The sequence below is a fragment of the Leguminivora glycinivorella genome, chromosome 11 (assembly GCF_023078275.1).
Source record: "Leguminivora glycinivorella isolate SPB_JAAS2020 chromosome 11, LegGlyc_1.1, whole genome shotgun sequence".
Lineage (NCBI taxonomy): Eukaryota > Metazoa > Arthropoda > Insecta > Lepidoptera > Tortricidae > Leguminivora > Leguminivora glycinivorella.
In genome coordinates this window covers 14,709,289-14,736,961 of record NC_062981.1, presented here as the reverse complement: position 1 = coordinate 14,736,961, position 27,673 = coordinate 14,709,289, and the positions used below count along the sequence as shown (strand labels likewise).

The window sequence follows — 27,673 nt, the reverse complement described above, 5'->3', positions numbered from 1 at the left end:
TGGTGATTTCATTATAAGCTCCGACGAATGCAGTGCCGTTATCGGAATAAATGTTGTCTGGCTGTCCGCGTCGAGACATGAATCGAGACAGTGCTAACAAGTAAGTTTTACTAGTTAAATCTCCCACCAATTCTAAATGTATTGCCTTAGTTGTGAGGCATATGAAAACGGCAACATAAACTTTGACCAATGTGCAACCACGACCTTGGCGGCTGGCTGCCATAAGTGGACCTGCGTAGTCCACGCCCACATTCCTAAACGGATAGCCTCCAGGTTGTTAAGGAACCCTAATCTCACGGGCATCCGAGGGGAATGCACCGCGCGCGGGACGCAGCCGCATCTAATTTGCATGTCACTCTTCGCCGTTCGCTGTCAACGCGCGCTCACATACTTACACCCTTTCTTAATTTCAAAATGGTGTAATTAAGTAATAAGTTAATTATATAATAATCAACCTGCATGTATTGAAGAAATCTAAGTAAAAATTATTCAAAGTTCATCTGCCTACGTTATTTATATCTACATCTTCAAATCATCACCAGTATCCTGCATTCAAAACCAAAAAGCAATTGACGCCAAAGTCTACATGGTCCTTCATCGAGCCGAATATACAAGAATCAAGCCCTAAGTGAGATATCCAGGACGTTTGAACCAGCTGAGCCGAAGAGTCAACACATTTACCTACCTAAAGTGCAATCATCACACAAGAAATTAGCAATTATACAAAGGATTGGTCGAAATAAAAGTGAAATTTAAAGTTTAAGGCCGAAACGAGTGGTTAAGAGTGAGTTCTTTCCAAATTGTTACCATTAAGGCGTTAAATAGGTATGTAAACCATTTATTTCTACCAATTACAATTATTTAGTGCAAATAAAAGCAAAACTTAGCGTTAGGTAGGTACGTATACGTATGCAAAACATTTAATACATTACTGCATACTATTACATACATTTTTCATTAAAAATCAAACATTAAAATCGTAATTCATTAATATATCGTGCAAATAATTCATAACTTTAAAATCTTTAGTTGTTTATCGCATAGTTGCATAGGTAGTTATCTCCAGGAGCACTGTTACTAGCCGGCCGGCGGCCGCAGCTGAGCGAGTTTCGACTTAATGCGCGTTGCATTTTTGCGTAAACAAGTGACGTAACCATGAACTCATTAGGAATTTAATGCGAAATGAAATTGAATTGGATTTGTTTACATGTTTAAGACTTATACAAAGTATTTTAATGAATCAAATTATATACATTTTAATATCATATTGAAATCAATTCATTATACAATTCAATTCATATATACAATTTATATACAAGTTAATTGCAATTCATATACAATTTTAAGATCATTTATTTAAGGTTTTATACAAGTAACGGAATTTATCCTATATTCCCATAGCCCTACACAATGTCGGACTTAAAAGATTTAATACGTAAGCGTGGTGCAGTTAAGGGGAGGCTAACCAATTTCATCAATTATGTTGAAAAATTAGATTCGTTGTCGTCATTACAAGTGATTGAATTACAAGCGCGTTTAAGTAAAATGGACGCACTTTATGCACAATTTGAGGAAATTCAATCTGAGATTGATATTTTAGTTGATGAAAATGATTTGGCCGTTCACTCCGCCGCCCGCACAGAGTTTGAAGATTTATTTTACGCGACTATTGCCCTTGCGCAGGAGATCTTAAACGCCAATAAACCTGCCAAAAATGATGATAACGATAATTCTTCCAGTGCCTCGTACGTTTCAGGTGAGGAGCATGCACGCTCGAGTACCAAGGTGGGACACACAAGCACTCGTGGAATTAAATTACCGACGATCCAGATCCCAAAGTTCAGCGGTCAGTACGAGGAGTGGTTAGAGTTTCACGATTTGTTCGTGTCCTTGATACATGAACACACGGCGATCTCGGATATACAGAAGTTTCATTACTTAAGGGCATCCCTGGAGGGAGCCGCTGCGCAGGTAATCAAATCCATAGAGTTTTCAGCTCGTAACTATAGAATCGCGTGGGATTTGTTGTGCGACAGGTTTGACAATAAGCGTATACTAATTCAAAATCATATTCAAGCGCTGTTCTCTTTAGAACAAAACAAAAAAGAGTCATATCAATCAATTCGTAAAATAATAGACACTTTTACTAAAAACTTAAGAGCCTTAGAGACTCTAGGAGAGCCCACCACTTCATGGGACACTCTCATCATTTATATTATGAGTACAAAATTAGATTCAAGGACATTGAGGGAATGGGAAGAGCATAAATCCGATTTAAAAGGTATTAAGTTACACGATTTCATGACATTCTTAAAAAACAGAGCCGATTTACTTGAAACGTTACACATGAGTAATAACAACACAAACACAAGTGTCAGCGCCAGAGCTGACCGACACAAATCTGCCGAGTACGTCAAGAGTCTCGCAGCAGTCACTGGTTCACCAGAACCAAAATATACAACATATAGATACAGCTGCCCCTTGTGCAAGCAAAATCATCGCATTTATAGGTGTGAGCAGTTTCTAGGACAACCTGTCAACGAGAGAGCAGAATCGGTTAAGAGGTTCAAGTTATGTGAAAACTGCCTCCGCCCCGGTCATCAGGCTCGCGTTTGCAGATTGGGCCCATGCATGAAATGCTCACAAAAACACAATTCAGTACTTCATACAGATACAGAGTCTGGATCATCTGAGCCATCAGTTGTGGGTGCGACAGCACACTCCTTCAAGCCAACAGGGCGAGGCGTACTCTCAACTGCCGTGATCCATATGTACGACAAGGACAACCACCGCCATGAAGTAAGAGCCTTTATTGATAATGGTAGCGAGTCTTGCTTCATGACGGATTCCTTGTTACGTAAATTGCAAATTAAACATACAGATTTACAATCATCCATTACTGGGTTGAATGAACAACTCTTGTCACACATCACTAAAAGGTGCAATGCAACAATCGAATCGAGAACTAGCCAATTTAAAGCCGAACTAACATTCTACGTTGTTCCAAAAATTGTGACTCTAAAATCACCTGTACCTAAACTAAATATACCTAAACATGTGATACTGGCAGACCCAGAATACGACAACCCGTCGGACATAGATATTCTATTGGGCTCTGAAATATTCTGGGAGCTGCTTGAACAGGATCAAATTAGTTTGGGTACCGGTTATCCAATATTACAAAACACAAAGCTCGGTTACATAGTTGGTGGGCCTACCAGAGGGCTCAATCACAAAAATACACATTCAGTTGAACCTATGCATTGTAATCTGATCGCGAACAATACAGTACAAGAACAATTAGCTAAATTCTGGTGTCTTGAGGAGGTGTCGGACAGCTCAAAGCAAGTGTATTCTGTAGAAGAGCGTTTATGTGAACAGAATTTCGTGGAGAACTTTACTCGAATGCCAGATGGGCGATTCTCCGTCGCGGTCCCTCTCAAGAAACCAGAGTCTTGCTTAGGTGACTCATTCAATCGTGCTAAACAGTGCTTCCTATCGCTTGAGCGTAGGCTAGACAAACAACCACTGTTAAAACAAATGTACACAGACTTTATGTCTGAATATATAGAATTAGGACACATGTCTGAGGCGAAATCAGATGACACAAAAACAAACACACATCCATATTATTTGCCACATCATGGTATTTTACGCGAAAGCTCTACTACGAAGCTTCGTGCTGTCTTCAATGGCAGTGCTGCCACAACATCGGGAGTTTCATACAATGACCTCCAAATGGTCGGACCCACGATACAGAGCGATTTATTATCGATTCTTTTGCGATTCAGACACTATCCATACGTCTTGACCGGGGACATCGAAAAGATGTACCGGCAAGTTTTAGTTCATGACAATCAAAGACATTTACAACAAATTATATGGCGTGATGATCCCACTAAAGAATTAAAAATATACAGATTGAATACAGTCACGTATGGGACAGCATCAGCGCCATTTCTTGCCATCAGGTGCTTGAAACAACTTGCATTAGAATGTTCAGATCCACAATTAGCCCAAATTATTAGTGACGACTTTTATGTCGACGATTTGGTCACAGGTGCTCACACAAAGGAGCAATTGATAAAAATAAAAGAAGGCGTTTGCAAAGTTCTGTCCACAGGTTGTTTCAATCTCCGCAAAATCAGATCCAATATAGAACTCTCTCAGTCAGATTCATGTCAGACATTGAACCTCGGCGACCAAGGGTCATCAAATTCATCAAACACCCTGGGCCTGGGTTGGTCACCACGTGATGACACATTATATTATTCAATAAAGCAAACCGTTAAGCAAAATCCAACCAAACGGTCAATTCTGTCCGCCATAGGACAGATATATGATCCGCTTGGCCTATTAAGCGTATGCGTCATTCAAGCTAAAATCATGTTACAGAAACTTTGGTTATTAAAATGTAATTGGGACGATCCTTTACCTTCAAATATTGTAAATTTATGGCACAAGTTTCAATCTGATTTACATCATGTACTTGATTTAAAAATTCCGCGCTGTGTCATCAATGGCGATCCAAATAGTGTGATTGAAATTCACACTTTTTGTGATTCGTCTCAGGACGCATACGGCTCATGCTTGTACGTTAGGTCGGAATGTAACGGACAAGTGGAGATTAACTTGCTATGTGCAAAAAGTAAGGTCACGCCTTTAAAACCTACTACAATTCCGCGTTTAGAATTGTGCGGTGCCCTTGTTGCTGCACGTCTGACTGAGAAAGTACTCAAATCCATTCGTCTGCCAGTGAAAAGATGCGTTCTCTGGACTGACTCATCTATCGTTTTAGGTTGGCTCCAAACTCAGCCTAATAAATTAAAACAATTCGTTAAAAATCGTGTTGCTGAAGTTCAAGAGCTCACTGCTAATCACGAATGGCGCCATGTGCCAACAGCTCTGAATCCAGCAGACATGTTATCTCGCGGAGTGAACATGTCAGAATTACCCAATTTGTCCATGTGGTGGAATGGACCAGATTTTCTAAAAGAAGATGAATCTAATTGGCCTACAAGTAACTTCGTAAAAAACAATTTCGAAATCCCAGAAATGGTAACAGCTACAGCAGTCTCTTTAGATTTAAATAACGATTTAATTGATTATAAAAGATTTTCTAAATTACTAAAACTGAAAAGAGTACTTGCATATGCATTGCGTTTCATTTATAATTGTAAAAACAAAATTAATAAAAAATCTGGACCACTCACCACAATTGAACTACAAAATTCATTCACTTTACTCTTGAAATGGTCTCAAAGGCAATCATTTCAAGAATACGATCAATTAGTCAAAAAACAACCATTACCTAATAAAAACAAACTTCTATCTTTATCCCCATTCATTGATGAAGCAGAGTTAATCAGAGTAGGCGGCAGATTAAACAATTCACAATTTCAATTCAACAAAAAACACCCAGTATTGCTTTCAGCTAAACACACATTGACACGTCTTATTTTCGTTGAAGAACATATTCGTTTATTGCATGCTGGACCCCAATTGTTGTTATCATCAATTAAAGATGAGTTTTGGCCCATTGGCGGTCGCAATTTAGCCAGATCTGTCGCACACAAATGCCTGAGGTGTTTCAAGCTACGGGCTCAAACAGTCAGCCCTATAATGGGTCATTTGCCTGAGCAGCGCCTCAATCCAGGTTATGTTTTCCAAACCACGGGTGTAGATTACGCGGGACCACTTCTCGCTGCTGACCGTAGAGGACGTGGATGCAAACTTATAAAGGTCTATGTCGTAGTGTTTGTGTGTTTCACCACTAAGTGTCTGCACCTCGAGTTGGTCACAAGTTTGACAAAGGAGGCATACATTGCTGCCTTACACAGGTTTATTGCGCGTCGCGGAAAACCTGCCACCATTTTCTCAGACAATGGCACTCAGTTCGTCGGGGCCAAAAATGAACTTAACGCATTTCTAAAACAAAACTCGTCCTCCATTTCTGAGTTTATGGCGAATGAATTCGTTGATTTTAAATTCATTCCAGCCTACGCACCACATTTTGGAGGGCTATGGGAGGCTGGAGTTAAGTCTTTTAAATACCATTTAACTAGAGTTGTAGGCGATTCCCACCTCACGTTTGAGGAACTTTACACGGTTCTAGTCAAAATTGAAGCTACGCTTAACTCACGACCTCTATCACCAATGTCTTTAGATCCTTCTGATCTTCATCCATTAACGCCAGGTCACTTTTTGGTCGGACGTCCTCTTACCGCTCTGCCAGTTCCTCCACTAGAGAATATAAATCCGACCAGACTACAGCGATGGGATCGCATTGAGCAAATCCACCAGCACTTCTGGACGAGATGGCATAAGGAATATGTCTCTGAGTTGCAGCAAAAAACAAAATGGAGGTCATGCAAAGGACACCTCGACACAGGAACGATGGTCATCATTAAAGAAGACGCTGTTCCACCTTTAAAATGGAGTCTTGGACGTATCGTGCGTGTTCATCCAGGAATCGACGGAGTATCCAGAGTCGCCGATATCCAAACAAGTCGAGGCATCATTAGAAGAGCCTTCAATCGTATCTGCCCTCTTCCACTAGATGACGATCCTGTTGAAAGCAGGACTTTCAACGCCGGGGGCATGTTAAGGAACCCTAATCTCACGGGCATCCGAGGGGAATGCACCGCGCGCGGGACGCAGCCGCATCTAATTTGCATGTCACTCTTCGCCGTTCGCTGTCAACGCGCGCTCACATACTCACCCTTTCTTAATTTCAAAATGGTGTAATTAAGTAATAAGTTAATTATATAATAATCAACCTGCATGTATTGAAGAAATCTAAGTAAAAATTATTCAAAGTTCATCTGCCTACGTTATTTATATCTACATCTTCAAATCATCACCAGTATCCTGCATTCAAAACCAAAAAGCAATTGACGCCAAAGTCTACACAGGTGATACCCGAGAACTCGGCAAATTACCCATCAATGGAGCCTTTGTTTCTCCTTTCATGATTGTGCATCGTATGCACTGATGGTAGCAAGCTTTTGCCAAGTTACGACCCCCTATGGGCCAGTAGGTCTCTTTAATCGTTGATAACAACATCTGAGGCGGTGCATGCAGAAGCCTCTTATGTTCATAACTGAATAATAATTTAGTAAATCGATGTGTGGACTGTAAAATAATGGGATGTTTTTTATCATACATGAATTCAGAATTGGAAAGACGGCCTCCCACGCGCATTAAATTATCGTTATCTAGGAATGGGTTGAATTTTAAAAGTTTACTCTTTTTAGTTAAACTTTGTTTTTTAGCTAAAACTTCATACTCAGGAAATGATTCGACCTGGCTACATTTGGTAATCAATTTCAATGAGGTATTTAGTTCGTCGTGATTGAGGTACGTCGACGACGTAGACGTTATACTTTTACGACAGTTCGTAATGAAGCGCAGAGCGTACGCAATAACACGAATGAGCCGTGACAGGTTGGAAAATCGGTTGAAATTTATCAATGACTCTTGAGTCTCTTGAGTTTCGTTGACGTGCAAGGAAACCTCAACGCGGGTTTCAGGTAGCTCATTGCATTGTTTTGTGGCAGGATTCGACGGCCACTGAGACGAGTCCTGTTGTAAGAAACTAGGACCCGACCACCACAAATCTATCGAGTCAATAACGCTAGCATGCGTTCCACGGGAAATTAAATCCGCGGGGTTTTGATCTGTTGGAACATGCCTCCAAGAACAACTGCCGGTGATTTCTAAAATGTCTGACACTCGGTTCCTCACGAAGGGTTGCAACCTACTCGGCATCATCTTGAGCCAACCTAACACAATCGTTGAGTCAGTCCAAAAAGTCGTGCTTCTGGCCTGACCTCGAAGTGAAGATGTGACCTTTTCATACAGATGAGCACTAACGAGAGCTCCACACAATTCGAGTCTAGGTATGGTTGTAGGCTTGATTGGACTAACTCGACTTTTCGCAATCAACAACCTAACTAACACCTGACCTTCCTTGTCTACACTACGCACGTAGACACAAGCGCCGTACGCGCGTTCAGATGCGTCTGAGAAAATGTGCAGATCAAAGGCAACGTGTGAGCTGCAAATAACATGACGAGGGACTCTAACATTATTCAGTGCCGGCAATCCTTCCAAGAGTTCTACCCATTGCGTGGTGATCTCTGGAGACAGTTCGTCCTCCCATGAAACCTTCTGAAGCCACAGCCGCTGCAGTAGCATTTTCATGGTGATTACGAACGGAGATAGAAGCCCTAATGGATCGAAAATCTGAGCAATCACTGAAAGCATGTCGCGCTTGGTATTTCCCTTAGAGACTATCTTCCCTATCGGAAAATACAGCTCGTCAGATTCAGGGTGCCAGCCTAAGCCTAACGTTTTGCTGGGCTCATTTGATCCTATATTCAAATCCACAGAGGATTGAAAGGGTTCGCATAATAGGCGAGCCTCATTTGACTTCCACTTACGCAGGTTCATTCCTGCGGAAGAAAGTGCTTGAGTCACTTTATGGCGAATAGTTTTCACCTCAGCAAGGTCATCTCCTCCTGTCAGCAGGTCGTCAACATAAAAATCGTGAACGATGGCTTCTTTGACCTTTTCGTCCTCGCAATCTAAGCCTATTTGCTTAAGACACCTGGTGGCCAGGAAGGGAGCACTGGCTGTCCCATAGGAGACAGTATTGAGCTCATGCACTAATAGTGGCTTGGTCTCTGAGCTGCGCCAAAGAATTTTCTGCAGATGGCGGTCGTCAGGATGCACCCATATCTGACGGTACATTTTCTCAACATCTGAAGAAATGATGTACCTGTGCTGCCTGAACCTAATCAGAATAGACAGAAGGTCGTCTTGCACAGTGGGTCCGACCATCTGAATGTCATTCAGACTGACACCTGAGGTAGACGGGCTACTAGCATTGTACACCACTCGAAGCTTTGTAGTGGTGCTTTCGCGCAAAATTCCGAAATGAGGTATTATATAACCCTTTTCCTCATGTGCGATCTGTCTACCTTGTGACATGTGACCCAAGCTTTCGTACTCTGCCATGAACTCATGATACAATGCTTTAAATGATGGCTTGGTTTTAATTCTACGCTCCAATGAGAGCATGCAGTGTTTTGCGCGTTGAAATGAGTCGCCTAGGACACTTTCGCTTTGTTTTAAAGGCAGCCTGACGCAGAATCGTCCGTCGGCTAGCCGCGAAGTATTTTCAACGAAGTGTTCTTCGCACATTTTTTCCTCAGGTGAATAATGTGACGACTTATGGCTAACTTCTTCGAGCTGCCAAAACCGCGTTAATTGGGTTTGGATGTCGTCGTTACATTTTAAATCATTATCACCTGTGTGCGAAAGACCAGAAGCAAAGAAACACTGAATGCTGGAAGGTAGACTGTCGGTAATTTCCCGACCAGCAACCAAATAGCCAAAGCGAGTTTCACAGAGCATCGGAAGTCCAATACCTAGTCGAATGATCTGAGGTCGTGTAGGAAATGAGTCCCAAAACACCTCAGCGCCTAATATAATATCGACAGGTGCGGGTTCATAGAAGTTTGGATCAGCCAAACAAATGTCGCTTGGGATATTAAGGTCTGCCAGATTAATTTGACGACAGGGGACGTCATCAGTTAAGGATGGCAGAACATAACAGTTAACTGTTACTGAATATGTGTCGTTTAAAGATTTTATAGGAACAAGACACATTTCTCCTATTTCACTAGGTTGTTTATTTACACCTAAAATTGTAGTGTTAATTTGACTTGTAGGTAAATTTAATTTCTCACAAAAACTCTGAGATATTAAGCACGCAAAACTACCGTTGTCTAACATGACGCGAGCTACCTGCTCTTTATTATTACCATCGTAAACCTTGACTAGCGCAGTCGCAAGCATGCCATGTTTCGCTGGTGGCGAGTTAGACATCATTTGAGCCGATAGTGTTTGTACCGAGGCGGGCGAGACATCATGCGAAATATTCCCTAAACCAGAATGAGATGCAACGGGCGCGGCAGGTAACGATTGATTAACAGGAAAAATCGATTTATTATTTTTAGTTGCATTTTCCTCCTCGCCGCGGCCGGACGCGCAGGCTCCGCTCGATGTAGGTTTGCTATCGGTAACATGCACTAATGTGTTATGCTTTCGCTTACATAGCTTGCATCCTGGCTTTTTGCAATGATTAGCATAATGTCCACCGCGTAAACAGTTGTAACAAACCTTTAAATTCGGTAATGATTCCAATCGCGCGGCGTTACTAAGGGCGAGAAACTGTAAACAACTGGGTAAATAATGTTCACCGCTGCATTTAGGGCACTTAGCCACAGTGTTTTGTTTAGTGTCCTGTACGGACAAAGTTTTCAACTTCGGAGTGTTTTTGTGAGAAGTGTTATTTCGACCGACAGTGTTATTAGTGGACAGTTCCAACGTTTCCAATAAATCAGAACGATTTCGCATGAATGTTAGAAACGCTTCGAGAGTTATTGGCTTATCTTTATCTAAGCGACCTTTGTACTCTTCCCATTCCCGGTACGACTTAGCATCTAACTTATGTGACACAATATAAATAAGTAACGTATCCCATTGTTTTACGGGTTCGCCCAGTGTTTCCAATGCGAGCAAGTTTTTGTTCAATTGGTCGATCATACGTTTTAACGCAAATGAAGACTCCTTGGTGATTGTTTCGATGTTAAATATTGCTGAAACGTGATTCTGCAGCAATAAACGTTTGTTATCGAAACGATCACACAGAAGTTTCCATGCAGTTTGATAATTTTTAGAACAGAATTCGACCGATTTAACAACTACTGCCGCTGAACCTTCTAGTGACGATCTTAAATAGTGAAACTTATTTATTTCATCGATTTCGTCATTTGAATGAATTAAGCTTAGGAATGTGTCGTGAAACTCGAGCCAATTCTCATATGAACCTGAGAACTTTGGCAACTGTATGACGGGAAGTTTAACAAGCCTATGATTGCTAGTACTAGAATTACTTGCACGTTCGCTACCCAGGTCTTCTTGCTTTTTATTAAATGAATGTAAAATATCCTGTGCTTTAGCAATTGCACTGAAGTACTGGGCTTCGAACTCAGCTCGCTCAGATAACTGAAGGTCAATGCTAGACGACAAGCATTCTAACTTTAACTGCACTTCGTCGTACTCACTAAATAATGATTCCATTCTACTGACTCTTAACTGCAACTCATTGGCGGCCACAGAGGTAAGTGAAGTACTTTCCAAAGAATTCATGTAGTTTGAGAAGTTAGTTAGCCGACCCTTATAACTGCCACGTTTTTTGATTAAATCCTTTTCTTCGGTCATTTTGAGAGGCGTGTGTTGTCAACTGAAATGTTATACAATGCAAGATTAACTTAAATGTATAAGTAATGTGTAAATGTACAGTTGTCGCCTAAGTTTATTAACTAGTTTACGTCAACAGTTAATATACGTGTAAATTTATTTTATTTACTTAGATTTAAGTTTTAACAGTAATAATCGTATATAACTTTAACGTTTTGTAACAAATATTTAATGAAATTGGTGATGAAAGCTAACTTTTCTAACCTGCTGTTTTATTTAACAACTACCTAAGTCTATCGTCTGGTTAAATAATGATTTACTAACTTCACAGTTCGTATTTTTATAAGTTAATTAAAAGCCTTAGCATATATCAGTGAATAACTAATACAAATTAACTAATTACGAAATAAAATTAAAGTGAAGTGTTAATCTGACGATGACGTGACAAAAGTTAACTTTGCGTACGTGGTTAAGTTAAACAATTAAATGATACTAACCGTATTAAATTGTATCCTTACACTTAATTACTACCTGTATGACGAGTGAAGGGTGAAATTAAGAAAACTGAAAGCTTAACTCTTCTTCAACTTGGTCAAGTCCAGCAATCCAACAGGAACACGATCTTCTCTATACCTCTTGCTCTTGTCGGACGAATTTCTTAATTTATCGTTCACTCGTCAGCTCCTTTTATTATTAAATCTGGATTATTCCTCAATCTGGCTCGATCCAGGACCATGTATTGGAGTATTACAGGAGTAGGGAAAAAATTGAAACGGCTCGCTCTCTTAACCAACGTATAATGTCTCAAAGTGACACGTACATGACTTGACTTAAAATTAAAAAAGCGCCTGCGTCAGAGTCGCAGCAATATTGCGTATCGGTGACATGGACGAGGACTTAAATGAGTTAAAATTTTAACACATATATACCATAGATCAAGCAAACGTATCTACTTAGCGTGTCAAATGAACTCAGTGAAATCCACTGAGTTGTCCGTCTTTACTCGCAGCTTGCAGCTTTCGGGGGTCAATTTTTGTAAGTTGAAGTCAACCAAAACATAAAAAATGCCTCGTTACGTGATATTCAATTGCAACAACACAAAAATTATGAACAATCAAGAGCCTGAGACATATTTAAAATTACAGGCAAGAATCAACTTCAGTACAAAATTTGACACGCTCGGCCCCTATACAAATATATGAATTTGTTTCTTCTATCTAAATTAAGTTCTGTGGTGGTCATACTGTACGATAGTGCTCTTAAAAGCTCGGCCACACATGCACTTTTTGAGAGCGCAGCGTTAGCGGAGCGCAATGATGGCGGTGCGCCGGACGGAGCAGAATGCGAGCGTATTCAAAGCGGAGTAACTGCCTAACAAATATTAGGTATATGTTAAACTTAAAAAATGAGCGCTATCTCGCAACAAACTGCAACGACTGTTTGGGGAACATAAATGTATAAATCATGTAGTATACTTACTTGATAAATAAATTAAAAAAAAAAACAACATTTTGGAATAAAACAATTAGCTTAAATGGTTAGCATTTAATCCATGTGTGACCGCGCAAGCGTATTCAGAGCGGATCAGCGGCGCATGCGCCACGCATGCTCTCGGCATGCGCTCGCTTTCAGCGCGCATTCCGCTCCGCTACGCTATCAAAACGCCCTGTGTGTGGCAGAACCTTTATTATACTGTGTCTAAACATAAACAATATTGTTCCAGATTCAGACTAGCGAAATTCGTGTCGTTCACGGCATCCGCCGACCACAGGGTGATCGACGGCGCGGTCGGCGCCGAATGGATGAAGGCCTTCAAACAGAACATTGAAGACCCCGCCAACATCATCCTCTAACCATCCTGTATAGTGTATACGTACGATTTGTCCGCTGGACCGATAAGCTCAGTGAATTTTAAGCTACAGGGAACGGTTCGCTTCGAAACCTAAAGCAGGTTAGACGGTCAAGCTGATCTTGTCACTAAAAAAGGCGCGAAATTTGAATTTTCTATGGGACGTGAACCTTCGCCCCTACATTTTTCTAATTTGCCGCCTTTTTTATTGATTTGTTTGACCATCTATATATGCGACCGTTCTGATTAAAGTTCGAGCAGGGCGCTAGGTTCTGCCAGTGTTAAGTTTACCCTACGCCCCTAAATATCATTATTATTAATCGAGCACGCACGACTTGTAATTTCATAATTTTCTAAAATGTTTACCTACGCATATTAGCATTTATATATTCATGGGCATATAATGCCCTTAGATCGGATTGTACATATATTAGCGTTATCATTTTTTTTATTTTATTTTGATTTTTTTTTTGGATAAACGGTCCATTGTATAAATCGCGGAATAGACTAGTAACCTCATCATATCCTTACCGCTTTATTTATTTTTCTTTTTTATTTATTATTGAATAGAATCAAGGCTGTGTTACAGCGTTGAAATTACATTTTTGTATTGATATTGTTGAATACATTTATGTATACATATTTTGCACACAACATCGAAGGATGTGCGTTATTTAAGGGCTTATTTATTTAGTATACCTAAATGAAGGTACGTACAAAAACTCCGAGATTTTTTATAGGTATTTCAAGTTTGAAATGCATATACGTCGAATGTATTTTGGAGTACAGATCTTTATTTATTATCGAACGTTGCCAGTTTGGGTACTAAAGTGAGCTTGGCCGTGTAGCTGGTGTAAATATTGAACAAATGCCGTACGCGTAGTAAGATAAAGGCCAATTCGTAATTTTACAACTTCCAGTTTTAAGTCTTATCGACCGTTTTATATCGACTATAGATCACACAGACACCGCAAGAAGCGTTTAAAAAGAGAGCGTGGTCACCAGACATATGTACAATTTTACTGGTAAAATACCATCATTTGTTCAGCGCAATTCAGTAGCATCTAATACCGTTATTTAATATAACAGCCCAGGTTCAATTCTAAAAGCCTTTTTTATAAGATATTTCAAAATGATACTGGTCCTGGTTGTAGATATTCACATGATTGGATCTGGCCGTTGCGTTCTTACACTGAATTACTACGGGAGAACATATGTGTGGTGACTTTAGCCTGGCGTCCACTTAGGCGGAATCAAGTCGCGTCGAATCGAGTTCTCATACATTTGAATGCGATTCGACGAGTCGCTGATGGACGCATTCATAAGAAATGCAAAAGGCGAATTAATGAGACTCGACTCGGCGAGCCTAGTGGACGCCAGGCTTTTGAGTTGGATTGCTCCCTCTAGTTTGACGACCGGTCTGTCTAGTGCGTAGTGACCCTGCCTGCTACGCCGCGGTCCTGGGTTCGAATCCGGTAAGGACATTTATTTGTGTGATGAACAGATACTTGTTCCTGAGTCATGGATGTTTTCTATTTATATAAGTACCTATGTATTTATCTATATAAGTATTGTATATCGCCGCCTAGCTTCCATAGTACAAGCTACGCTTAGTTTGGGGCTAGGTTGATTTGTGTAAGGTGTCCATTAATATTTATTATTATTTATTATTTAATAGTTGAGGTGGTCTGTGTGATCGACACATGTTCTCTACAACATTGATGTCGATAGTTGTTAATTATGAATATACATTTACGATTGGTTTTACCACAGTCTGGGTCTTTGTATTATTGGGCGTGCGTGGTAACTCGTCGCAAGATGTCGTTTTGTTACCATGTGTCGAGTTTTGCCGATAGATGATTTTATGAATGTTAGTAAATATATTTTATTTATAAATAATACAGATGGTTTTATTTTACCTGGACCTTGTTGAATTAAGTATGCCCGTCGAGTTTCTTGCCGGTCCCATAGTGGTCTCTCACAACTTACTGAGGGGGGACTGAAATCTTCTCGAGGCTGAGGCGTAGGGTTAGAGCCGGCGTAGCTTTATTTGACGTTCATATGCGCATTGTAATATGCCTACTTGAAAAATAAATATTTCATTTTCATATGTAACTAATAAATATGCAAATATATATAGGTGTCAACTGTTATAAAAACAATATCTTAATAAATGTTTGAATTTTGTTTTCCTATTTTAATAATTACGTATAGGAAACATATTGTATTAGAATTTTTCAAAAAATGATATGTTTAGGTACACAAAAAAACTTCAGAAACTTTTGTATGAAATATTGAAGGTTTTTCTGAAAATTTCAAAGAAAGATAAAACCTTTTAGTTTTTGCAACTCTCAATTATAAATTGCTGAAATGCTTCGAACGCTATTGTCTTTGTTCGAACTGGTTCGAACCAGGTTCGAACTATGTTCGAACGAATGATGCAAGTTCAAACTTAAAAAAATACGTAGGTACAGTCTGACCAAAAAGCGTAGAATTGGCGTAGAAATTAAAAAGTGGCAACATTGTAGTGACATCCCTTTCAAATCAATCCGTGTGAGAAAACGGGACGACTCTACGATCCACTTTTTTCCAAATGCGATATTCGTCCCGAGTCCCGATATTTACTCGTATTAGCTGCCTGCAACATTCTATTCGATTTAAAAATGCCTGCCAATACATTTTGCACAAAAAGCTTCGAAAACATCGCGTGCAACAAGAAATAAACAACTCGGAACTTTGCACAAAACGGCCGTCTATCTGACCCTCCCTAGAACTTCATGACAATACGACCTCATTACTTTATAGTTGGGTCACGGCCGTGGCGTGAACGACGAGACAAACGTGACGGGCACGTCACAAGGTTGTCACGCCATTATCGTGACAGGCACGTGTTAATGTGACGTGAACTGATAACGGATAAATTCGTAAGTAAATTTAATTTTATGCTATTACACCAATTTACTCGTATACTTTTAGTTGTAGGTCTATTCATAGGTATGCAGGTTTTCAAAACAGGAAATTGGAGCTCTGAGAATCTGAGCGAAGTAGGTATCTACCTACTTTTTAGGGTTTCATAACAAAAAGGTACAAAAGGAACCCTTATGGCACACCTTGGACACTGGCGATCAAATATATGAAAGAGGCGCGTTCCTAGCACACAGTCTAAGCTTGTGTAGGTGAACGCGTACTATGCTTGTATGAGTGCCAAACCTCACTTTAAGTCACTATTAGGTACTCTGACTCTGCCATCTCTCCTTATTTTTAAAATGGCAGTGATGACACGAGAAGAAGTAGACGCAACGCCCAACTACATATAACACGGCCCCGCGCAGGTATATGAGACCCGTAGCGCGCGCGCTGGAAAGCTGCCCTGCGCTGCGTGTCACACAGACTCGCTAAGTCAGGGAAACTCACACACGTCATGGGTCGCAAGATCTATAATAAGCTCCCGAATGCAATAATCGCTATCGCTACACATAATTTAAAACCAAACTTAAAAATTGGCTTATAGAGCAGAGTGAGCAGACGAGACGTTCTAAAGAATTCTTTTTTTATATAGATAATTCCTAGTCTTAAACTAATAATTTATATACCTACTTATTTGCGGTTGTATTTTTAATTTGACATGTAATTTATTTATTACAAATAAAATGAATATGAATATGAGTGAGATATGACAGGTCGACTGTTCGCGTTTTTGACAGGCGGTAACTGTCAGGTAACCGAGAGGGGTGGGCGGCACTTTCAGCGGGGAGCGGAAGTGGCCATAGTGTACGATAGTACTCTTTATTACACTGTGCTTATGGTGCGACACTGGTTTGTCTGTCATATCATATTAGGTATCATATTAGAACTACTTACCTATTTTGTTATAAATGGGCTTACTCATGGCCACAGACCAGCCGAGGCGAGACGTGGCCAGCGATAGGGCGAGCGCGCCCAGAAATTGCTTCATCCTTGATTTGAAGCCTTTACGAAAGCTATTGACCTATGACGATCTCCTTAACCAAAAAATATAGGTAGGTAGGTATAGGTAGAAGAAATTTTTACTTTCATGAATGTCCATACTAATATTATAAATTGTGTGTGTCTGTTTGTTAGTCCGTCTTTCACGGCAAAACGGAGGGACGATTTGACGTGATTTTTTAAGTGGAGGTAATTGACGAGATGGAGAGTGACAGCTACTTTTTGTTTCTTTCTAACCACCCACGTCCCTAAAATGAGGGGTGGAAGTTGGGGATGGAGCATTCCGTAATTTTCGAATTTAAAGCGAGCGAAGCCGCGGGTAAACGCTATTATTTACAATAAATGTGTTTTGAGTGGCAACATTGTCGTATTATCATATCGTTTTCTCACACATATTGATAAATTACAAGAAAGGGATGACAAGATGATGCCACTTTTTAATTCCTATTTTTTTTTGGCCAAGCTGTAGCAGCAAACATGACCGACGACACAGTCTCCGAAGAGCAAAAGAAGCCAGTGAAGGAACTCATAGTGGTTTTCGACGAGGCGAGGTTCGTGCACGAAACTGGCGACATCTATGATGGCTCCTTCGAAGTTAGGAAGAAGGACAAGTTCCTGAAGATGCAAGGTAAGGAACTCAACTAATTATAGATGTCTGGGAGACTGTTGGCTAGATGGCTATACATCGTAAACAATCATACCTACGTTAAAAGAAGCTAGGGAAAGAAATCGCAGTGTTGCAACGAAACTGTCGACCTAGCCGAAACTACAATCGTTAACGCTGGACGCCAATCGAAACGTTGTCTGGCTCTGTCGCGCCAATTCGGAAGACAATAACGATACTATCGTTAGTGTTTGTGCATTTGACTACGTACCCTAACCCTGGGCGCACACGGAGGCGACAGTTGCACGGCGACATTTTTTGTCTCTGTCGTTACTACATGCGTCCAAGACAGAGACAAAAAATGTCGCCGTGCAACTGTCGCCTCCGTGTGCGCTCAGCCTTGCGCTCCGCGCACACGGATGCAACAGTTGCACGGCGACATTTTTTGTCTCTGTCGTGCGTCCAAGGAGTGACGACAGAGACAAAAAATGTCGCCGTGCAACTGTTGCATCCGTGTGCGCGGGCCCTTAGCAGGTCTATGAAGGGTGGGCAGATTGTGGCGATGAAGGACTGGTGCCTGAAGATGAACGGTAAAGTCGGTAAACAACTTACTCCTTCTGCTGTCTTGTGTAGGTTCACGAGTGAACGCCTGTTGAAATAAAAGAGCAACGTTGACTGGCGCTGTCCAGTGTGTAAGCTTTAGGGTAAACTGGTTAAAGGCAAACACCCACCATCGTCATCACAGAACCATCGTATTAATAACAAAAACATCTATCAGGATTACATCACTTGTCCGAATAAATAATTTAACAATAAAAGAATAAGGTTCGTTTTCCATTCGCGTATTCGGGTGAAATAAGAGATCGAGAAAGTAACTCCGGATTTGTCTCTTATCCGGAGTTAATGATCCGTGCATCATTCTGAAACGTTCACGCTCTAATTGTACGGTAATTCATTGTGCATTCGGCCCACGGAAGTAAGGGATTGTGTATTACTCTGTAAGTAGGTACATAAAATTGCGTGTCAATAGGGTTGGCCGGCCGAAATGTTATCCTGATGGCACCATCTTAGCGTGCATGCACTTGATAGTGCACTATCAAGTCTGTCAATCCTTAGAATTGTATCTTAAAATTGATACATTCATGATTTTTCTCCGCCAGCCATAAAACAAAATCTCATAGAAAAAAAAACATATATATCTTTCAACTCCACAAGCAGCATTAGCATAAGTAAAGACATTACAAATAATATACCTACCTTTGTTTTGGCAATAAGCATTGGTTAGTTGCCTAGTCAATCGTTTGCTCAGCACTTCAGCAGTGAACGAAACACTAATGATGTAGTACCTATCTCTGTCATCGCTCTAATTATAACTATTATAAGACTACGAGCTTCCTATTGAAAACGGAAAACACATTGATATGAGATGCGCTTTTGTAGCAGTGGTTCTAGGATACGTTCTATTTAAATTGGTTAATTTATTAATTTCTTTGGGAGTCTACTTATATAATTTCAATAAATACTTATTAGGTGCCGGTGTCTACACCACGGCAGAAGGCGATGTGTACACCGGGAATTGGGAAGGCGATCGCCTCTTCGGCGACGAAGTGACCATCGCTTACACCGACGGCTCTAAATACGAGGGACCTATCAAAGACTGGTCTTACACCGGCAGAGGCAAATACACGTACCCTGATGGTACGGTGTTAAACGCGGATTTCATTGAGAATTTTCCGGTAAGAGAGTTGATGCTGACAGATCCGAACGGGCATGTATGGCTCGGTCGCGCGGAGGTCGGGTTTGGCAGGTTAGATCCATGGAATCACTTCTATCAGGCGTTTGAGTTATCGCGCGAGAAGTCGCATAGTAGCCCAGAAAAGACAAGTAAACGGAAGTAAGGAAAAGCTAAAGCCCTGGTAATGAATAAATAATACTGATATAAATAAATAAAGTTTTATTTCAGGAAACACGTACTACATTTGTACACACGAACCATACAATTTAGAATGTTAGCCAAAAGGCATAATTACTTAATACTTATTAATATAAAATATGTCCAACGTTGAAACAGGACTACTTATCTACTCGGACAAGTTATTTTTACATGCGTTATACTACTTTTACTGCTTAGTAGGTAAGTACGTACTACGTATCTACACATTTTCAGAAAATGGCTTTTATAGCAAGTTATTGTATTAATACTTCCTGCTTATTATTATAGTTCAAAAGCGGTCTTCCCTCTTATCTTGTTAACAGAGCTCTAAAAATTCAATCGGTCACAGTTATAGAGTGCGACAACGCCAGAATTAGTGCGATTAAATTAGCGACTAGTGATAGGCCAATTATAATATTTTCCGTTTATATGCCGGTTAACAGTGTGGACAACCTGTCGGATTTCGTTCAATGTATGAGTGAAATGAGCGCGATAATAAGTGAAAATAGCATTGAAACTGTGTACATATTAGGTGACTTTAATGCTCATCCGGGCGAATTGTTTTATGATGAATTGTTTAGTTTCTGTTTGGAACAAAATTGGTTTTGTGTCGATATATGTAAATTGGGCCTAGATTCGGGTGCACATACCTACCTAAGTGAAGCACACGGATCTAAGAGATGGCTGGATCATTGCGTAACCACGACGGCCGGGTGGGATACGATTGTTGACGTTTGCATTGATTATGATGTGTACTGCTCTGATCATTACCCCCTCATAATTAAATGTAATTTTAATTTAATTAGACCTAAGCTATTATGTAATTTAAATGATAATGATGGCTTAAACGGAAAGCGTTTTATCTGGGGGAAAGAACTTTGGAAGAAACTAGGAAATACACTTACAAATGTAATGAGCTGTTTAAAATTATTGATTTCCCTCCTGAATTGGGTGGCTGTTGTGACGGTTGTTGTATAAACAATGCTAATCATTGTAAAATACTTGACATCCTGTATCTCAAAATAGTAACGTCATTATGTGAAGCATCTTTATACAGCAAAGTTGTCACAGAAGGTCGCCGACACGAAAAGAGAGTTATAGGTTGGAATAAGCATGTTGGTGGCGCGCACAGAGAGGCCAGAGCTCGATTCCAGGATTGGGTTGTGTACGGTAAACCTAACAGTGGACCTATTTATGACGCTATGTGCTATAGCCGTAAAATATTTAAATCTAGGCTTCGGTGGGTTCAACAACACCAAGAGCAAATAAAGATGGACTTGCTTGCTGCACACCATAAAAACAATGATTTTCGGAGTTTTTGGAAAGTCACAAAAAAACTCGATTCTAAGCCTGGACTCTCTGTCAGTGTTGATGGTATATCGGATCACAAAAGTGTTGCTAACATGTTTATGAATCATTTCAATGTGAAACCTAACAGCGCCGCCGCTGGTGGGGCCCGGGGGCTGCAGGGGCTTAACACTGATGAAACGGGGACCAAGCCTCAGGTACGTTTTAGCGCTAGTGACGTAGCTAGCGTACTAAAGGAAATGAAAAGGGGTAAATCCCCAGGTCATGACCGTCTCAGTGTTGAGCACCTGCGGTTTGCTGGGTCTCACCTGCCTCGAGTGCTAGCAATGTTCTTCAATCTGTGTATATGTCACTCGTACCTGCCTCCACTCATGACAAAAACAATTGTTATACCTATTGTCAAAAATAAAACGGGTGATGTATCAAACAAGAACAACTACCGACCTATTTCGCTGGCTACCATTGTAGCAAGGGTATTCGATGGCCTGTTGAACACACAATTGGACAAATATGTAAGATTAAATGATGCTCAGTTTGGCTTTCGCGCCGGCCTATCTACCGAAAGTGCAATTGTTTGTTTAAAGCAGGCCGTCGAGTACTACACCCGCAGGAAGACTCCTATATATGCGTGTTTTTTAGATCTTTCCAAGGCCTTCGATCTTGTCAATTATGAACTACTGTGGAAGAAACTAGACGAAGTGCAATTTCCAAAGGAACTCACACGCATATTTAGGAGTTGGTACGCGAGCCAGCGAAATACTGTTCGGTGGGGTAGTGCGCAGTCGGATGAGTATGGTCTAGAGTGTGGGGTGAGGCAGGGGGGGATAACCTCTCCCAAGCTTTTCAATCTGTATATGGACGCCCTGATCGGTGGGCTTAGCAGTATGCATGTCGGTTGTCACATAGATAAGGTTTGTTTTAACAACATTAGCATTAGCATTAGCTATGCTGATGACATGGTATTGCTGAGCCCCTCGGTTGGTGGCCTGCGTATGCTGATTGAGAAGTGTGAATCCTACGCTCTAAATCATAGCCTTAAGTACAATGTGCTCAAGAGTGAGTACATGGTATTTAGGGCGGGAAATAAGTGCCCTTCTCATATCCCACCCATTCTCCTGAATGGCGAACAATTACAAAGAGTATTTACATTTAAATATCTCGGGCACTTAGTTACCGATGACCTGCGTGATGACGCGGACATGGAACGAGAGCGTAGGGCTCTGGCCATCAGGGCCAACATGATAGCCCGCAGGTTCAGCAGGTGTACAGCGCTGGTTAAAATAGCACTATTTCGCGCGTACTGTACCTCACTGTACGCCTGTAGCCTGTGGACTAGGTATACGCAAAAAGCGTTTAACGCCCTGCGCGTGCAATACAATGACGCGTTCAGGGTACTGTTGCGGCTGCCGCGGTACTGCAGCGCGTCTGGCATGTTCGCGGACGCGCATGTGGATGGGTTCCACGCGACACTGCGCAAGCGCTGCGCTGCCACGCTCAGCAGGGTGAGCGGCAGCCGCCACAGTCTCCTAGCCGTCGTTGCAGGTAGGTGGGACAGTGGTTTAATTAAACACTGGTCTCAGCTACATTTATGTCTAGGTTCTAAGTTAGTAATTTAAGATATTAACATTAGTTTATAAGGTTTATCTTTGTAAAATTTATTAACAAACTTATGGACTCAAATAGTCTGAAATAAATGCATTTTATTTTATTTATTTTTTAATAAAAGTTGAATGGAGCGTCCATTTCAAACCTGCTCATTTTAAGTACTTTCGGATATCGCACTTGCCCAGCACTGCGGAAGAAATTGCTCAAATGATTCAAGTAAACAGTAAGGTAAACAGTATCTGTACAGTAACTGTCGTTATTCATAAATTTGTGTTCGACGACTGGCTTCTCGGCTAGCCATAAACTGTTTTGCCGGTAGGTAGAAATTCTAGCTAACTTGAAACCATTGTTTTTGTTTTAGAAGGAACCTAAAATTGATAGATATATACCATATTTCCATTTTGCAAAAACCGCAGCCAAATGTGTGTTCCTGTTGGTGACTTCGTGAGTACTCGTACCTTACGTTGCCAGAGTCTAACAAGAGTGCCACTGTTGCTCTTGTCCATAGCTACGGAAACTGCTTACCATTAGGTTGGCTGTGTGCTTGTTTACCACCGATCTAGTTAAAAACGAACAGATATTTTTTCATAATAACAGGTATAAGTATTTACGACGTTTCGCTCGCATAGCAAGAAATCGCACGCGCTACCATCAATTCTCATTTACGAGGAATTTCAGTGCTAAGCAATAAAGCTTAACGGATCTATTTAAATCGGTTTGCACCACACAGCGTGGATAGATCTTTGAATATCAATGCGTTTGAGTAAACAAAACAGTCACTTAGTGAGGCGCACCTTGCACGCTAACTGTTAGTTGCGAGTGACACTTCACTTTTGAACTCACTTACGGTAAAGTGCATAGATATAGAAAAAATATAGACGGACGGCAGGCCTACGTCACTGCTCGCGGTTGCGCGTTAAGTACCTACCCGCTAGCAGTTGCCTCGAGGGTGCCTCGAGGTAACAAATGGCCGAAAGACGCCACGCGCCCGCCTGTTAGTCGTGTGGCACGTACCTACTATTCTTCTGAGTTTTACTTAGTAATTTATTACTATTAGTTAAATAAAACGTAGGCATTTGTCGTTTTGCGGGCAAGTGAAACGGACGTTAGTGACTTAAATAGTCTGTGCGGAAGGTTTTAAGCAGGATCTAAGTAACCTTATGTCTTCCTGTACACTCTCATGAAGCTTATACCTTATACTGAAAGATAGGTATAGCTAATTAATGTAGCTACTCTTCTCGATCCTGAATGTGGTAGCGGTACCCCTTTTCCTCTCCAACTTGATGAAAATTACATAATTTTTGGTGATTGGCTATCAGTCATATGAATCGCTTAATTTCAATTTCGGGTTAATCCATTCTGCTACAAGGTTGATTATCTTTCAGATTCTAATATATTTCTATATGGATTTACCCAAGTTCGTAGTTACGCGACACATATTATTATTCCCGTAATGAAAAAGTATTTAGTGCCATGATGGCATCACATAATGTCATCTAAGGGTTTCTTGTTCTATGGTAAAGTGGGTTTGCTTGGTGGCAGTGGAATTTTAAGGGCCGTCTTCGTACCTACATGGTATTGTTAATTTATAAAACTTGTTTGGGTTAGTAAGCGGGAATTTGAGAGAGTGTTATTAATTTATCACTTTGTGTGAAAAAAAGTGTTAATGGCAAAAGGGATGATTATTATGTAGTATCTAGTGTATCTAAGTTCCTAATTGACAACTCGCACACCATGATATTTACATATCGGTTTCTCGTTATATTTTATTAAATTTTACATTTCATTATTTCTTACTACTTTAGTACGTTACGAGTGTAGTGTAAAGCCCTTTTGATATATCTTAGAAAATAATTATATTAAAATAGTATTTTATTCAACAGGCGTTTAAGGGAGGTCAAAAAAGACGAGTGGCGTGGGTAACAATTTGAGGCGAAGCCGAAAATTTTTATTGTAGTCGAAAATGTAAACTAAAATTGGCCTACAACTAAATTTTGATAAGTGTGAATTATTCATTCAAAATTCCTGTATTAACAAAGATGACGTTGTTCAAAAATTCAACTCTCTCGCGCCTACTTAATATAAAGTTACTTGACAAGAGTAACCTTTGCCTCCTAGGATCCCCCATCTTCGAAGAAAATTTTCCTAGTTATATTCAAAATTGCGTTTCCAAATTCGGAGAACACTCTCATCGTTTGCTCCAAATTAGCCCTCACTACGCTTTGACTGTTATAAAGTTTTGCCTATTCGTCCCGAAATTAACTCATGTGCTTCGCTGCTGCACTCTTTGGAAAAATCAAAATCTTCTTTCACAAATAGATATTATAATTAAAATTAACCTAGAATCCGTCCTAAATATAAAACTCAGCGAGCAGTCTTGGACCCAGGGATCCCTTCCCATCCGGCACGGTGGGTTAGGGATCCGCAAAATTTCCAGTGTGGCATTACCAGCTTTTTTGTCGTCAGCTCATAGCTCGTCCAGTCTCATAGGAAAAATCCTACGAACAAACTGTGAGGCTGCGGGCTTGGCTGACGCCAAAAATGCTTGGTCAATTGCTTGCCCCGGTCAAAATTTTCCCGAATATCCAAATTCTCAAAGGAGCTGGGACGACATTATATGTAAATTGACCGTTAGTTCCCTCCTAGCCCAATCCGACACTGAGGGACGAGCCAGACTCCTAGCAGCTGGAACCAGCGAAGCAGGGTTCTGGCTCCATGCACACCCTTCCCCAAATTTGGGCACATTTTTAACCCCCGATACTCTCCGGATTTCAGTTTCTCTTCGTCTTGGGGTCCCGGTCTGCGCCCCCATCGCTGCCCCTGTGGCCATGAGGTTGACCGACTTGGGCACCACGGCCTTTCCTGCCAACGAAGCGCTGGCCGCTTCTCGAGGCATGCTGCCCTCAACGATGTGATCCGCCGGTCTCTTGCGTCAGTCAATGTGCCGGCCCTTTTAGAGCCGACCGGCATATCTAGGACGGACGGTAAGAGACCGGATGGGATGTCGTTGGTTCCGTGGAATATGGGACGGGTGCTGGTTTGGGACGCAACTTGCGTTGACACACTGGCCCCGTCTCATCTCCACCGAACCTCTGTGAGGGCAGCGGCAGCAGCAGAGGCGGCCGAGAAAATAAAGGTAGGAAAATACAGCGGTCTCAGCGCCGAATATATTTTTATTCCATTCGGCGTCGAGACCCTTGGTCCGTGGGGCCCTGGCGCTCTGAGTCTCTTCAAGGACTTATCGAAGAGACTAAGAGACGCCACCGGCGACCGAAGAGCTGGCAGCTTCCTCGCTCAGCGTATTAGCTTGTCAATCCAGCGAGGAAATGCTGCCAGCGTCTTCGGTACTATGCCACAGGGGCCGTTTTTAGATTTACTTTAGTTTAACTTTAGTTTTATTTAGGTTAATTTAATTTTTATTTTATTTCATTTAAATGGTTATTTATGTTAAATATTATGCCTTTGTAGTATGCTATAAATATGTATATATATATAGTTTTAACTAAAAAGTAACTACGTATTATATTATGAGTCAAGTACCTACCGTTTGTTATTGATTAACTTATGCGTGAAACCGTGAAAGGTTAAATCAATAAATCTTAAAACACTGGGTTAAGTATACTTTTGTCTAACGTTTTCATTTAAAGTTACACCTTTCCAATTTACTATAACTATATTTTATAATGATATTCATAATAACCACGGTCACGATCTAGTCACGCCTAGTAATAGTATGTTGTAATACACATAATTAAATCTATGCGATCACGCACTGAGTAGGCAGCGCAAAATTTTGCGTGCAAAAACCTAGCGTGCAATTTGCTTCGCCAAATATAAAGGACACGCCGCCCACAGAGTCATCTTGACCAAACATAATGTTAAGGCTTAATGAACGTTTGTTTCGCTTTGTTATTTCGGCCTCGAGCGTACGCCTACAACCCACCAACATATCAAGAGCTCTGTCTTTCCTGCCGGCTCCCTAAGTACGTTTTTTTTTATGACAGACAGGTCGCCTGATGGTAAGCGATCACCGCCGCCCATGGACACCCGTAACACGACACGTATAAGCACACAGTCGGACACTGGCGATCAAATAGGTATATGAAACAGGTGCGTTCCTATTCCTAGCACACAGTCTAAGCTCGTGTAGGTGAACGCGTACTATGCTTGTATGAGTGAAATATGACAGGTCGACTGTTCGCGTTTTTGACAGGCGGTAACTGTGAGGTAACCGAAAGGGGGTGGGCAGCACTTTCAGCGGGGAGCAGGAGTTGCCATACTGTACGATAGTACTCTTTATTATACTGTGGTATAAGGGTATCATATCAACGTTACAATCGCTTACACTCGTTAGCGTATCCAAAGCTCTCCCTATCGCTCGTCTGTATTGGCGCGTCAGAGCCAGTTGCGTTTCGATCAGCGCCTAGCCTCATATCAACCTTTCGTAGCTATCTATCTCTATCGCTCTTGCGTATTGGCACGACAGAGCCAGACTACATTTCGGCGTTTCGGTGGCGTTTCGCGTCGCAGACATGCCATTCGGCTACGGGGCCTGGGTAGTGGGTACGTAGCTGAATGTCACAAACGCTCACGAAACGCTCACAAAACGAAACGTTCGTAGATATCTATCTCTATCGCTCTTGCGTATTGGCGCGACAGAGCACCTGGTGCCGTAGCCGAATGGCATTTCTACGACGCGAAACGAAAACGAAACGCCGCGAAGGGTAGTCTGGCTCTGTCGCGCCAATACGCAAGAGCGATAGAGATAGATACCTACAAGCGTTTCGTTTCGTGAGCGTTTGTGCCATTCGGCTACGTACCCAGCTATGCCTGCTGCCGACCAAACATTGACGCTAGACGCCGAACAAAACGCAGTCTCACTCTGTCGTGCCAGTATGGAACAGCAACAGAGATAGCTACGATGAAGATATTATAGTAAGCGTTTGTGCATTTGGTTCTTAAGAGAAGATAAATATAGCGATAGAAGAAGCGGACCAAATTATACCGGTTACCGAATAATGTACATTTGTGGACCTAGGAGTGGTTTTGATGCGTGTTTTGAAGTCGTGTATCTTTGTAGTCGTTGTATTAATAACACCGAAGAACGACAGGGAATTAATAGTGACGCGACGATGGA

At 41.2% G+C, this 27,673-nt stretch overlaps 3 protein-coding genes across 3 annotated transcripts in view; all 3 read left to right on the top strand.

The window, feature by feature from the left end:
* The window catches only part of LOC125230817 (dihydrolipoyllysine-residue acetyltransferase component of pyruvate dehydrogenase complex, mitochondrial-like), a 33,522-nt gene extending 19,440 nt beyond the window's left edge, over nucleotides 1–14,082 (top strand). The window contains 1 exon segment of the mRNA XM_048136043.1: nucleotides 12,995–14,082. Within this exon segment, the coding sequence (XP_047992000.1) occupies nucleotides 12,995–13,124 (130 nt within the window). The 3' untranslated portion in view covers nucleotides 13,125–14,082.
* On the top strand, nucleotides 282–6,821 carry LOC125230816. Its single transcript, XM_048136042.1, has 2 exons — nucleotides 282–825; nucleotides 1,757–6,821. The coding sequence occupies exon 2, from the start codon at nucleotides 2,218–2,220 to the stop codon at nucleotides 6,745–6,747; it is 4,530 nt and encodes a 1,509-aa protein (XP_047991999.1). The 5' UTR covers nucleotides 282–825; nucleotides 1,757–2,217; the 3' UTR covers nucleotides 6,748–6,821.
* A 3,481-nt stretch (nucleotides 14,083–17,563) lies between the features above and the next one.
* On the top strand, nucleotides 17,564–19,592 carry LOC125231357 (radial spoke head 1 homolog). Its single transcript, XM_048136803.1, has 2 exons — nucleotides 17,564–17,714; nucleotides 19,221–19,592. Exons 1-2 carry the CDS (start codon nucleotides 17,564–17,566, stop codon nucleotides 19,586–19,588), a joined length of 519 nt encoding a protein of 172 aa, XP_047992760.1. The 3' UTR covers nucleotides 19,589–19,592.
* The last annotated feature ends 8,081 nt before the right edge of the window (nucleotides 19,593–27,673 follow it).

Excerpts from the sequence above, each read along its gene's own strand:
- LOC125230816 (XM_048136042.1), top strand. The coding sequence starts at position 2,218 with ATGAGTACAAAATTAGATTCAAGGACATTGAGGGAATGGGAAGAGCAT.
- LOC125231357 (XM_048136803.1), top strand. The coding sequence starts at position 17,564 with ATGACCGACGACACAGTCTCCGAAGAGCAAAAGAAGCCAGTGAAGGAA. Across the intron at positions 17,715-19,220 it reads CAAGTTCCTGAAGATGCAAG|GTGCCGGTGTCTACACCACG; the intron begins GTAAGGAACTCA and ends AATACTTATTAG.